At 46.0% G+C, this 14,040-nt stretch overlaps 1 protein-coding gene across 1 annotated transcript in view; it reads right to left on the bottom strand.

Annotated features, from left to right (window-relative positions):
* FOXP4 (forkhead box P4) overlaps positions 1-14,040 on the bottom strand; it is a 98,645-nt gene that overhangs the window by 17,901 nt on the left and 66,704 nt on the right. The window contains exons 6-13 of the mRNA XM_051996927.1: positions 11,048-11,195; positions 10,548-10,755; positions 10,172-10,276; positions 9,184-9,271; positions 8,233-8,316; positions 7,696-7,900; positions 7,518-7,594; positions 4,625-4,726 (exon numbers count right to left, since the gene is read on the bottom strand). Of these exons, the coding sequence (XP_051852887.1) occupies positions 4,625-4,726; positions 7,518-7,594; positions 7,696-7,900; positions 8,233-8,316; positions 9,184-9,271; positions 10,172-10,276; positions 10,548-10,755; positions 11,048-11,195 (1,017 nt within the window). The remainder of the gene's footprint in view (positions 1-4,624; positions 4,727-7,517; positions 7,595-7,695; positions 7,901-8,232; positions 8,317-9,183; positions 9,272-10,171; positions 10,277-10,547; positions 10,756-11,047; positions 11,196-14,040) is intronic.

Genomic DNA, 14,040 nt, shown 5'->3' with positions numbered 1-14,040 from the left:
CTGCTCCCTTCCTCCCTCCCCACACCTGCCCTTCTTTATCCCTGTGTCCCAGTCCCTGTCCCCGGTCCCTGACTCCATCTTTACATTTCTAAACAGAGAAGAAAGCGGGCAGGGCAGGCAGGCGCTGTGCCCCCTCGAGATCCCCTCTCCCTCTCTCTCTTCCAACTCTTGCCACTTGCAACTGGCCCGATTTCATTACCAATTTTAATTTGCCTCTAATTAAATCCTGTGTATTTTTCCGACTCGCTTGCTAATCCACGAGGGAGGCAGGCGGCTGGAGTGGAATCTCTCGGAGCGATAATTACAAAGGGCCTAATCACGCCGGGGCTCCTGCCTCGGAATAAATTTCCCCGCATTACGGGGCTCGGATCCTCCGCTTTGCAAATGAGAATGACCCCAATTTCCGAGGATGGCCTCACCGGGGCTTTTTTCCCTCATTTCGAAGCCTGATTCGTGATGAGAGACTAATTCGTTACGCTGAAACATTAACGGCAATTTAAGGGGTCTGGCGGGGGCTTCGTAAACAAAGGGACTGGCCCCACAACAAGGGCCCGGGGAGGGGCCCGACACTGGGAGGGGGTGGAGGAGAGAGCTAGGGAGGGGGCTGGAGAGGGCAGCAGCTCCAAGAAGCAGATGGTGTCTCCTATCTCTGGGATGGCCAGGCTTGGCCCCAGGCCCCCTCCCTATCCTCTCCCCCTGACCTGGTCCTTGCAGTGAAAGGGATCCAGCAGGAAGGGAAAAGGGGGTAGGATGAAGAGGAAAGCAGAGCAGGGGCTGGGTGAACGGAGAGGGAAGAAGGGGGGAATCTCTGAAGCTAGGATCCTGTCTTGCCCCAAGGGGGAAGAGCAGCAGAGGTCTGAACCTCAGTGGCTTGACCTAGGAGTGGAGGGAAAAGATGGGAAGAGTGGGAAGAGGAGAGGGAGAGAGGAGAGCATAGAAGATAATAGCAAAGGGTGAGTCAGGGTCCAGAAATGAGAATTGAGGATGACCCTAAGGATTCTGGATCCCAAAGGTCAGGATCTGGATGCAAGAGGACTAGAAAATAGTACATTCTACTGAGTTGTCCACAGTGAGAGAAAAACAGGATGATCCCAGCCTATATTTCCAAAAGTGTGACTTCCCCTCGATCCTCTCCAATCTCCCCCTGCCATACACATACATCCACACACATTCCCCTACCCCAGTGTTGACCAGGCCATTGTTTTTTCATTGTCAATTCATGTCTAGTAACAGCTAATACTGTGGGGTCTGGGGCGGGGAGGACTGACTAATGACTAAGATATCAGAAATCCTTCTGATTTCTGAGGGAAAGGCATAAGCACTGTTTGGTCTGAAAAGGAGAAACGAAGAGGCACTACATAACTCCTCCATCTCTGAAAAGCTTTCTAAAAGAGAATGACAAAACGATGCTTTTCTGAAATTTACAGTTCTGAATTTACAAGACTCGAGTTTGAATTCTGCCACTTACTACCTAGGTGACCTTGTAGAATTCACTAGTTATTCTGAACCTATTTTCTCAGCTGTAAATAGAGGATGTTGCACTAAATAAACTCAAAGGTCCATTAGATCTAAATCATAGACTCTCTAATTATTCTCTGCCGTTAGAGAGGAAATGGTCTGCACTAAGGCGGATATAAATAAAATAACGAGAGAATGAATGTATAATTTCTAGTTTGGGCAGGTAGGTGCAGTGCACATAGAAACCATATGACACACATACACATCCCCCCCCACGTCTAGCACAGTTGTTAAGGAATAGATAACTTCTTTAGGTGCTCTTCTGTCCAGGCTGAAGAGGAAATGAAATGACCTCCAAAGAACTCAACCCCAGAGTCTAGCAGGATGTAAGTCAGAGGAATGAGATCACTTACAACCAATCAGAAGTGCTTACCCAGCATGCCTTGCCATGATCTTTTTGGGGTCTTAGTACTCTAACCCCGGGGACTCCAGTCCAAGGAACAGGAGAGACGTTTTAGCTGAGTGAACCTCTTAGTCCTGGGAGGAGGTACCATGTTTAACACCTGCTATGGCCTTGAACTAGGCAATGATTATGTCCAAAGAATAAGGGACTCAAAGTGCTACAGTAGGAGATAAGGGCTGTCTTACAAACTGAGGCAGACAGAAGTTAAGTTCCACGCCCAAAGCGAGTAAGTGAGCTGAGGTCTGCTTTGAGCTCAGGTCTTCCTGGCTCGGGGTCTAGTTCTCTGTCCACTGAACTAACCTGTTGTTCAGAAAAATATTCCGACAGCGAGTTCAAGGAAGGGCTGACATGAACAAATGGGAGTGAAGGGGCCGGAATATTCTTGAGGCTCTTTAATAACAATGTCAACATCATCTCTCCAGAATGGCCCAGGTAACATTTGCCTAGAGCTAGGAGGATGGCTGGGATGGCCTTAGAATTCCCTTCCAACGCTATAATTGCCTGTTTTGAGTTTTTCCATAAGTCAGGGCAATATTGCACTGAGGAGGCAGTATGACCGAAGGGTAAGAAACTAGATTTTGAGTCAGATGACTCGGGTCTGAGGACTAGGCTGCGTTAGGGATGATTGTAACACAGACAGTGCTGGATTTGACGTTGGAATTCGGTTCCTCTTTCTGTCACTCATTATTCCTGCACCTTGGAAAAGTCATGTAACTGCTTTAAATCACGGTTTTCTTATCTGTTAAATAGGAGGTCAGACCAGAGTAGATGACCAGCAGCAACCCTGCTTGTTCTAAATGTGTGATCCTATGATTCTAATTCAGGGAGATGCTATTTCCCACCCCAGCCTGGGGAAGCAGCATCCCGAAATTCCAATACTGGCCAGCAGAGGGACTCAAAGGCCAAAGATCCTGGCAACTCCTGCATAGACCCTGCCCCTTTTCTCCTCACCTTGCCTGATGGCAAGGCTGGAGCCGGCTCTCCACTAAGGCTGACCCTACTAAACAGGCACCAAGACCCCATCTGACAGCTGCACCTGCCTGGGAGTGCACTCAGTCTCTCTGTCTCTCACTTTCTCTCCATTCGGATTCTCTGTCCCTCTTTTCCCATCTCTCCATGTCTGTCTCTCTCTATTTCTCTCTCCCTCCTTCCCTTTCTTTCTCTTTCCCCATCACTCTCTCCATTCCTTTCTCTCCATCTCAGTCCCTCTCTCTCCATCTTTCTGTTTCTGTCTCTCCGTCTCTCTTGCTCTATCCATCTCTCTGTGTGTCTCTTTCTGCCTCATCTCTGTCTTCCCCTCTCCCTAATTCCTCTCTCCCTCCTCCCCAACACACACAGTCTTGGCAATGAAAAAAACAGAAGGCGCTATCAGCATTCGGCCCCTAACTCCCTGTCCCATTTTCCCTAGCCCTCCCCCCCACCTTCTCTGTCTTGTCCCCCTAGGAAAACTGTTATGGCTGGAGGTGTTGAAATGACTAATTGGACTGAGACAATTATCTTTCTGCTTCTGACAGCAGATGGGGGAGGGTGTATGTGTCCATATCTGTGTACGTGTCTGTGCCCATGTCCACAGACCCATATTTGGCCCTATGTCCAATTTCCCCATACACTATTCTTCCCCAGTGAGAGGCAGGGTCTTTGGAACATCCCTGTACTGCAGCTTTAGTAATTTGAGGGACCCCTTGCATGGTTTAGACACACCCCATTAGAACCTAGCCACAAACTCATCAAGGAGCCTCTGGAGCCCATGTGGTCACTAGGGTCAGATCCCACCATGTTTCCCAAAACCAAAAAAACCTTCAGTAGCTCACTATTGTCTCTAGAATAAATACAAACTCCTAAATCTAGTTTAAGGCCCTTCATGATCTAGTGCCCCCACTACCAGCCATATTTCATAATATTCTCTTTTAAAAACTCTATATTGGATTAAATTGGTTTGTAATTCAGTCCTGGAATTTTAAACTCCATTAATCACTTCTCAACATCCACACAAGCTATTCTCTATACTTTCCCCCATCGCTACCTTTCAGAATCTTGTCTTTGCATGAGGTTCATTAAAGGACATATTGTCCTTGAACCTAATCCCCTTTAGGTCTCAGTCCTTTTCTTCACTATTGAATTTTTCTCATTTTATGCTAATTTGTGTAGGTAGCTTATTCTTCACCTCCCCTAAAATGCAAGAGGAAAGTGTGGTTCTGCTCTTTAAAAGACAGAGACTCTTTCATTTTTGATTTTGTATCCTGAATTTTTGGCACAGTAATTTGCCCAGGATTTTATTGTCAGCACATATAAGAAGCAGGGTTTGAAATGAGGTCTTCTTGACTCTGAGGTCAGTACCCTACCAGCTGGTGTTGTACATAATAAGTATTTAATAACTATTTGCTAAATTGAATTAGGAAAGGGAGTTTAGAATTCAGAGGATCTCTAAGTAGGCTTTTGAGTACTAGGCGTCCCTGATGATGATGATGACACAGGGATCTTCAATTTTATAGGGATGTGCCTGAGCCAAAAATGTTCCTAATAATCCAGTAACACAAGGGCAAGCCTGGGTTTCTAGAGGAAGGGAATGTGATCTTTGGGCCATAGCACTAACATTCCCTACAAGAATCTCCTGTCTTAGAGGTGACTCTAGGGGAGACCCTGCCATATTAGTTCAAGGCCCTTAGGAAGGGGAGGAGAGGGAAAGCAAGGGAAGCATCTCACCTTCCAGGTGGCTGTATTCCTCCGGAAATAGGCGAACATCCTGGTGAACCAGTTGTAGATTTCATTCAGAGTAAGCTGCCTATCAGGGGTCTCCAGGATGGCCTTCAAGGAAAGCAAAAATCAAAGGGGTTACTTTCCCCTAGGGATAGGAAATCAATGGCACTGGATTCTCTTTCCTAGGATTCCAACTCTCCTTTAGGGAGAGTTGAGTCATTTTAGTCACATGTGACTCCTTGTGACTCCAGGGTTTTCTTGACAAGGATACTAGAGTGGTTTGCCATTTGCTCCTCAAGCTCATTTTGCAGATGAGGAAACTGAGGCAAGCAGGGTTAAGGGATCTGGCTAGAGTCGCACAAGTGTAAGTGTCTGAGGCCAGAAATGAACTGAGGTCTTTCTGACTCCAGACCCAATGCCCTATACACTACAGCTGCTTGTGAGCGCTTGCCGAAGTTCCCAAGGAGGTGAGATCCAGGTGTGCACCAACCATTCTCAACTGTCCTTGGCTGAGAGCCAATGGCCTTCCTGAATATTTATTGAAAAAAAAATGATTAAAAGAAAAAACCAGGGAAGGGAAGATCAGCAATGTCCTGAGTATTCCTAGGGCACATGCCATTAGAGTCTTCTCTGCTAAAGGATGAACATGTTACTGGTTTATGTGAAATTGCCAATGTGCCAGCAGACTGCAATGCCAGTTTCTCTACTGCAAACAGTGTTCTGTGTAAAAACAAAAACACACATACAAATAACCAAAAAAAGCAACAAAAAGAAAGAAAAAAAGAAAGAAATGCATTCAGCTAACAAGAAAAAAAAAGTTCCTGTGTATGTGAGTATGAGACATTGTGAAACTATTTGCTTGTGTGTGTGTATATGTGTATGTATATACCTTTATAGCTTTGGTAATAATGATAGCTAACATTTATATAGCACACTAAGGTTTGAAAAATGATTAATAAATGTTATCTCATTTTATCCCCACAACAACCCTGAAAAGTAAGAACTATTATCTCCATTTTACAGATGAGGAAATTGAGGCAGACAGAGATTAAATAACTTTCCCAGGATTACACTGCTTCCATCTGAGGCAACATTTGAACTCAAGCCATCCTGATTCCTTTCAATACTCTGTCCACTGTACTATCAAGCTGGCTCTGTTATATGATTAGTACTATGGCTGGATAATCAGTTCTGCCAATGATCTAGGAACCATTAACTCTGAATGCGTGAGTACATATACGGAAGGAAGGGAAAGAGAGAGAGAACAAGAGGAAGAAAAAAAAGAAGAGGGAGGAGAGAGAAAGAAAAATAAATGAGGGAACAAGAAAGGAAGGAATGGGGAAGAAGGCAGGAATGTGACAGTGACAGATACACAGAGAATATGTATATAAAGCATGCATGTGTAATACAAAGAATGTGGACATGAGTGGAAACAGAGCTGGATGTGGAAAGACAGACATGATATCTGTTGGTGAAGCTATAGATTGATCCAGCTTTTTGGGAAAGCAATTTGAAACAATACCCAAAAGTCACTAATCCTTTGAACCAACTATATAACCCGAAGTCAAAGAAAAAATGAAAAGATCTCATATGTACAAAAATATTTATAGCAGGTGTTGGACTAGAGTGGAAAGAAAGAGACATATTTTTGGACATGGCCAGTGGGTAGATTTATTGTTTGATTATACTTGTTTGTTACAAAGGAAGACTTAAAAAATGGAGATGGAGGCTTAGGGGAGGAGGGAGTTTAAAAATAATTGATAAAAGAAAGAAAAGAATGTCACTGAAACATTTTAAAATTAATTTACAACCAAGAAGAAGAAAGTTCAGAGCAAGGTATAGATAATCAAGACACCTTGGAAGCAGTGTTGAATTTATTTTATGCTAAAAAAAAAAAAAAAAAGCTGTATGTAAGCTTTTTCAGTTCTTCTTTGAATACAGAAATATTTGTACTTGTTTGCCAAATTTAACTTAAATAAAAATAAAATATATTTTTTAAAAAGAAAGATTATTAGATTGGAATCACAGAAGTAGGTCTGAATTTCTGCTCTGTCTTGAATCTTTGCTTACTATCTTGGATAAGTTACTTTACCCACCCTGAAACTCAACTTCCTTATCTGTAAAATGAAGGAACTGATTTCAACCCATTAGATCCCTTTTAAGTCTCTGTCTCTGCCTGTCTCTCCCTTTCCCTTAATCCCTCCTTTTCCTTTTCCTTCTCCCTCCATACATATGGAAAACTTACATATATAAATTCTATATATTTTATCCATGTATATACACATATGATTCTGTGACCAAAAATTCTATATGTATACCCAATAAACATGGGTATGAGAGGAGAGTGATTGTATGTGCTTGTGTAAAAGAGTCAAAGTTTACATATTTGTGTGAAATTAAGTGAGAATGGATGTATATATGTCTAAGGAAATTTGTGTGAATTATATCTATGTGAGATAAGAGAGAATGGGGGGTGTGCTCACATGCGTGTGTGTGTGTTACAGAAAGAATGAACTGGTTGGCAATGGTAAGAAAAGGTATATTTGTGAAAAATTGAGTGTGGGACTGAAGTGCCATTTTTGAGACTATCTGCACATTTACAATGTGCAATATAAGCTGTAGGAGAATCTATATGCATGAGTGCACACATACGTGAGAGATGGGAGAAGGACGAGTCACTTCCCCTGACCCTAACGAGCTAGGAAGGGAGTGGAACAGACAATGAATGTCCAAAGGAGGAGACGAGGGTGGTCAGGGATGGGGGAGGCTGGGTAGGATTTGGGCAGTAGAAAAGGAGAGGAAAAGGCTTCATAAACAGACAACTGGAGGCAGATTAGGGGAGGGTTTTTCACGACTCTCTTATTCCCAGCACCTCCCTCTTCTTCCCCGGGAAGCTCACCTGTCGGATGAGGGACGCATAGGTAAAGGGAGGTCGGACATCTGCATTCTTGTAGAACTCGTGATTTTGGGCCAGTTCTGGGGAGAAAGTTGAGGAACGTAAGGAAGGCCAGGCCTGGGCTGAAGAAGACCCCTCCCCTAAACCACAACGCCTCCCTTCTGTGGTCCTCCTGTCTCACCGGAGGAGATGGGGGTGCAGAACTTGTCACTACTCCTCCTGCGGGCAGGGCCCCCACTGTGCAGAGTAGCAGAGCTGAGGCCAGGGGGACGTAAGGGAGTAACGGGGGCGGCAGCTGAGGTGGGGGGGTGGGCGAGGCCGTCCGGGAATGAATCAGCTGCTGAGACAGTCACCTTGGAGAGTGAGGAGCCTGACACCAGGTTCAGCTATGAAAAATGGAAAGGGTGATGAGAGCAGGGCTAAGGCAGGTATGAGCAGGGAGGGTCATCTTGGATTCAAATGTCTTCTTCATTCATAGATCTCAGGGTCAGAATGGTGGAAGGGGAATTTAATCACTGAGCAAAGGGGAAAGTGGAGAGGGAGAGAGCACGTTCAAAGGGGGTTGGTTTCTATAGGGAGGATTCTGAGGGGAACGGATCTGAAGGGAGGATCTAAGGGAAGGAGGCAGCAGCCTCACGGGGGCTGAAGCTCGGGGAGGGTTCCATGGGTCATAGGGACTAGAGGGAGCTGGAGACGTAGGGGGCATGGAGCATCTCACCGGCTGGCTAAAGGGCTTGGGCTCTGAAGGCCTCATGTGCAGATGGGCCATCATCGCCTGTAGTCGCTCGCTCTCCTTGGCTAGCTGTAGGGAGAGAGAAAAGGCAGGAAAGAAAGCCTGCATTTCAGACTCTTTTCAGGAGTCAGCCCTCTCCCCTTCCATCAGCATCCAACACCTTCCCTCCCCAAGCCTCTGCCAAAGGGAAAAAAGATGCCAAATTCACACAGGTGTCCCTTAGTCCCATATCCCTCTCAAACGCCAGGGTTTACCACCTGTGCTAATGCCATTCATCCCATTTGGAATTTAGCATTTATTCGTAAATGCTTATTGGCTGATTTACCTACCAAATATTTATTGAGCTTCTGCTACATCAAGGCCCTGTCAGGCCCTGCGGAGAATGCAAAAGCGAGTCCCCAGCCTTGAGGAATGTGTAGTGTGGGGGGGAGCTGATACTGCACACATATTTGTCGACAGATTAATTTCTCTCACTGACTGATTGGTTCCCCTGATAAGTCTCTTGGGTATCCATGGTTCAGACCACTATCTTCTCTATGATCTCTGTGTTCTTCACACTGACGTGACCAGAACCTTTTTTTTTTTTTTTTTTTTTTGCCACAACCTTTGCCTAAGACAACTCATTGGGAAATTGAGCATATTTTGTCTCCCAACTTCAGTAGAACCCACCTGCCAGGAGGATGGCTATTTGTGTTGGAGACTCTAGGTACACTGCTTCTGTGCTCCCAGGGCAAGACCCCCCCCCCCAAGTCCACAGTGTATCCTCTCTAGAGTTCAGCCCTTCCATCCAGGATCACCAAGACAATTTAGACAAGGTAAGGAGATCACACAAGACACAAAGGTTGAGTCCAGAGAGCCCCATGGAAAGATGCTGCCGACATTAAGGAAGGGGTGGGGGCCCACAAGCACCCTGCACAGACACCCAGAGGGCCACACCTGTATCTCCAGCTGCTGGACAACCTGCATCTGGACCCGGCACTGAGCTGTGCTTCTGTCGTCAAGTGCATGTTCTGTGTTGAGGTGTCTTCGTGGGGGGAAAGAAGGGAAGGTTTAGCCTCGGGCTTCATCTAGGATTTGCACTGCCCCCTCCCCCCCCCATCTGCCTTCTCTGATACATCCTCAATCCCCTCCCACACAAAGACAGAGAGATAGACAGGGGCAGACAGAGACAAAGAGACAGAGAAGGTGGCCAAGGCAGAAGAAAGGAAAGATAGAAGCATCCTCCTCCTAGTCAGCTTCCTTTGATGTCTTTGCTAAAATCCCAGCTTCAGAGAGATCTAATTGCAAATGAACTAATTAAGTAAACCTCTGACGAAGCGTGAAAACAATTTGTTTGACCCTGATGCTGCAAGGGGCTGGAAGACAGCAGAGTTAATCAGTCAGTGACAGAGCTTGGCACACTGTGGCAGCGCCAACTGCCTGTCCGCCCCCTGCCTACCTGTCCACCTGCCCCCTCCAGGCCCCATCACTCTGCTGTCAGCTTCCTCCTGGCCCCTGACTAGGGACACTGGGAGAATACAGAAACTGGACCCTGCTCCCTGCTTATCCCTCAGCCTGCTCTGTCTCTCCCCAGGAGGGAGAGGAGCTGCTCTAGGTCTCTGAGGAGCCGGCTACAGGGCCCAGGTAAGACAAATGAGGGCCTGGACTGAGAGCAGGCACTCACACAAGCACCCCTCACTCCCACAACTGCCACTGCCCTCCCTTCTCCTTCAGATCTCAAGTCCTGAACGGCCCCCCCAGGCAGCAAGTCCATGAACTTGCTCTCTCTTTTGGGAGTGAGGGACTTAGCTGTGGTCGTCAGTGACCAAAGCGGGCAGAGAAGTGGAGGTAAGGAGTGGGAGAAGCTTGTTGGGAGGAAAAGGGGGAAAGAAAAAAAGGGGGGAAGGACTAGAGGGAAAGAAGTGGGGGCAGGTGGGTAACCTACTTGACAAACTGCCCCAGGTCTTCACAAAGGGTCTCACAGCCTGGCCACTTGCACTCCCCATGACCGTAGAGGGGATGGGAGCCAGGGGTATCCTCGTGTGAGGAGCTGGGAAGGGAAGAAAGGTAGGAGGTCAGGGCCTTAAACAGTAGGCAAAGGCTTCTGTTGCTGACCACAGCTGATCCCAGCTCCCCCTTCCCCCTCACTTTCCTTTGATCCCCCATTCAGCCCTCCAGGACTACTGATCCCCACAATCAACTTCCAGCCCCGATTCCATTCCTCCTCCAGTTTTTAAACTCCATGGCTCAGGAGACAGTGACGTGGGCTTCCCAGAATCACCCACCCCACCGCTTCCTCCCAGGCCCCCTCTCCAAAGTACCTGTCTCGTCGAGGTGTGAGCACAGTGGGTTGCCCATTGGGTAGGGTGTGGTGGGAGAGGGGGGGTGAGACCTTAGGGGGAGCAAACGAGGTAGCGGTGGCTGCTGCTGTGGTGAGGTCCAGCCCCTCCTGTTTCACGCTGTCTTCAGCCGGCTGGGCAGCTGCACCATCGCCCTTCCACAGCTGGGGCAGGTCAGATGGGCACACGGCTGCAGAGAACAGAGCCAGATAGAGAACCCTCCCGCCCTTAATCCTTCTTGGACAGCAGGAGACCCCTACCCTTCTGGAAGTGAAAGTTTGGCCTATCTTCCCAGGAACCCCAGAGGAAGGATTCTGAACGTTCAGTATGGGGACCTAGAAATGTGGGGTCACCTTAGGGGTCCGGAACATGAAAGCATGACAGACTCGGGCTAGACCCTAGGGATGGGAGGCTTTTGGGGCCTAAGGTTCTGGAGACTGGTAGGGTACAGGAGGTATGTAGGGGCTACAAGAGGCACTCACCTTGTGGGAGAGTTTGGAGGGGTCCTGTTGCCTGGCTGGGTTGCAGACTGACCAGACCCTGTCTCTGCAGGTTCAGCAGGTGCTGCTGTTGCAGCTGCTGCATCTGGAGAAGCTGTTGCTGGAAGGCCAGCTGCTTGTTCCCAAGTGCCTAGTCCCAGGAAAGCAATGATGAAAGGAAGACATGTCTAATCAGGCCTTTCTTCATTGGAGTTAGATGCTTCTTGACCCCCAACCTCCTTCCACTCCCACCCCCACTGTCTCCATCTAGGCTTTAAAGGCCCTTGTCCCTTACTTACCTCCCTTCCCCAAAGACAAAGTCCTTTCCTGAACCCACACAACACACACACACACACACACACACACACACACACACACACACACACACATTCAGCTGATATCTGAGTGTCATCCCACCCTCTTTTCTTTCCTCTAATAGCCTCAGCTTTTGAAAAAGTCATTGGTACATAGGGCAATGCTGAGAAGGGGCATAGGACAGCTCTGCTCCTTTCTCCCACTCTATCCTTCCCTCTGCCATTCTCTCATCTTCTTCTCTATTGTCTTTTCTCTATTCTCTCCTGTTGTACTCTTCTCTCCTGTTCTCTCCTTTCTTCCTTTCTTCTCACTACTTTTTTGTTTGTTTGTTTTCTTCTGATCATTCTTATTCCCCCCTCACCTTTTCTCTTCTTGGGAGACCTTAGGCATCATGTATTTCAATCCCCTAGTTTCCCAGATAAGAAACAGGCCCAGAAACATTAAGCTCGCAAGAAACATTAGTAAGATTCTCTGTGTTCTCCAACCCTTCCTCTTTCCACCATTTTTTCCCTCTTACTGAATCATAGAATTTAGAATCAGAAGATCATCTGGGCTATATCTCACACAGCTCAACAATCTCTTCTAGATCATCACTGATATATACGGTTTTAGAGTCTCTGCTTGAATAGCAATCCCAAGTAGAAGGTAACTATCTCTTAAAGCAGCATGTTCCATATTTAAACAACTCTAATTATTTAGAAAGTTCTTCCTTACATTAAGCCCAAATCTTTCTTCCTATAACTTCCACCCGTCGTACACCACAATCGACTGCCAGCCCCGACTCCTTTCCTCCCCCAGTTTTTAAACTCTTATCTACTTGGAGCTATAAAGAATAAGTTTATTCTCTCTTTCATATGACAGGGCTTTAAACAATTAAAGAAGGCAAACATGTCCTACTCCTCCCTTCTCTTCCCAAGTCCTTCAGACTAAACACATTCAGTTCTTTAAGCTATTCCCATTACAATGTGGTTTCCGGACTACTCACTGTCCTAGTCACTTTTCTCTGGACTTACTGCTGTATGTCCATCTTTCTTTTATCTCCTATGTATAATCAGAAAAACTTCTTCCCAGAAGTTAGGGGTTCCTAAGAGGAATAGGTCACAAGCAGGCAAGATAAAACCCACGATAATATGTTCAATCATTTCAATATACCAACACACACACACACACACACACACCTTACATCCTAAACTCACACAGACCTGCATCTACCTGAAATGCGACAGATAACACAGTGGGGCCAGAAGTGAAGCTTATCATTTCTGTCTCACCAACTATTCCCTTCCCTCTCTACTCCTCCTAAGGATACCTAGTCACACCCACACACAACAATCCTGTCTTCCACCCCCCAGAACATACAAATTCAGACAGGGCCATTCAGCCATGAGCACAGGCAAAGGCAAGTCAGTCAGTCAGCAAGTATTTATGGAGCCTCCAGGAGCATGTCTGCTCTAGGGGCTTGCAATGATGTCTGTTTGGGGCTTGCTAATTATTGGGGAAACAAAACATAGGATCACAGATTTATAATGTCCCTATCAGAGTGAAAGCATCTTGAAAACAGGAATTGTTTTACTTTTCTATTTGTATACTAGGACTTAGCTCAATGTTTCTTTTACACACCATTTATTCAAAGCTGGAGAGAACCCTTAGAAACCATTGAATTCAATTCCCTCATTTTGTAGGTAAGAAAACTAAGACACAGAGGTGTGGAGTGTCTTGCTCCAGATCATACAGCCTGCGAACATCTGAGGCAGAATCTGGGAATCTTGACTCTAAGACCAGTGTCCTATCCATAATATGGCCCACCAGAGTAATTAAGAGGAGAGAGTACAGAAATTGTAAGAATCGGTTGAGGTAAAAGTGGTGATTCAAGGTAATTTCAATAGACTTGTGATAGAAAGAGCCATTTGTATCCAGAGAGAGAACTATGGACATTGAATGTGGATCAAAGCATAGTGTTTTCACCTTTTTGTTGTTACTGTTTATTTGTTTGCTTGGATTTTGTTTTTTTTTTTTGTTTTGTTTTTTTTTTTTACTTTTTCATTTTTTCCTTTTTGATCTGACAAATATGGGTATATGTTTAGAAGAATTATATATATTTAACCTTTTTCAGATTACTGTCTTGGAGGTTAGGGGAGGGAGAGAGGGAGAAAAATTTGGAACACAAGTTTTTTCAAAGATAATGTTAGCTATCTTTTCATATATTTAGAAAAATAAAATTAAAAAAACAGAGGCTTGAAGTAGTCAATCATTTCTGTCTCACCAACTATTCCCTTCCCTCTCTACTCCTCCTAAGGACACCTAGTCATCAATTGTCCTGGTATGTTGGTGAATGTTTGGTTTGAATCATGGAAGACTCCATGGAGGAGGCCACTCAGAACTATCATTTTTCCCCCAATACGGGAGGAAGGGGATTGTCCAAGACACAGAGCAGGCGCTGTCAGAAGAGGTACAGAAGAAAAGTGTGGTTTGGATAGGATGGGCAGGCTTTGGGTTGGGGGAATTCAGGAGGCCAGGAGAGGCAGACGGATGAGGCAAGCAGAAGGAAGGCTGAAGGATGGAGGGAACTTGGCAGTTGGGAAGCTGACAAACAGAAAGCCACAGTGCTGAGATCCACAGGAGAGACTTTAAGAGAATGGAAGGAATGTTGCAAAAGTATAAAAAACATGTTTGGCCCCAAA

Source organism: Antechinus flavipes, chromosome 4 (assembly GCF_016432865.1).
Source record: "Antechinus flavipes isolate AdamAnt ecotype Samford, QLD, Australia chromosome 4, AdamAnt_v2, whole genome shotgun sequence".
NCBI classification, from domain to species: domain Eukaryota; kingdom Metazoa; phylum Chordata; class Mammalia; order Dasyuromorphia; family Dasyuridae; genus Antechinus; species Antechinus flavipes.
Note: the sequence above shows the minus strand (reverse complement) of the source record. Positions and strands in the feature narration are given on the sequence as shown.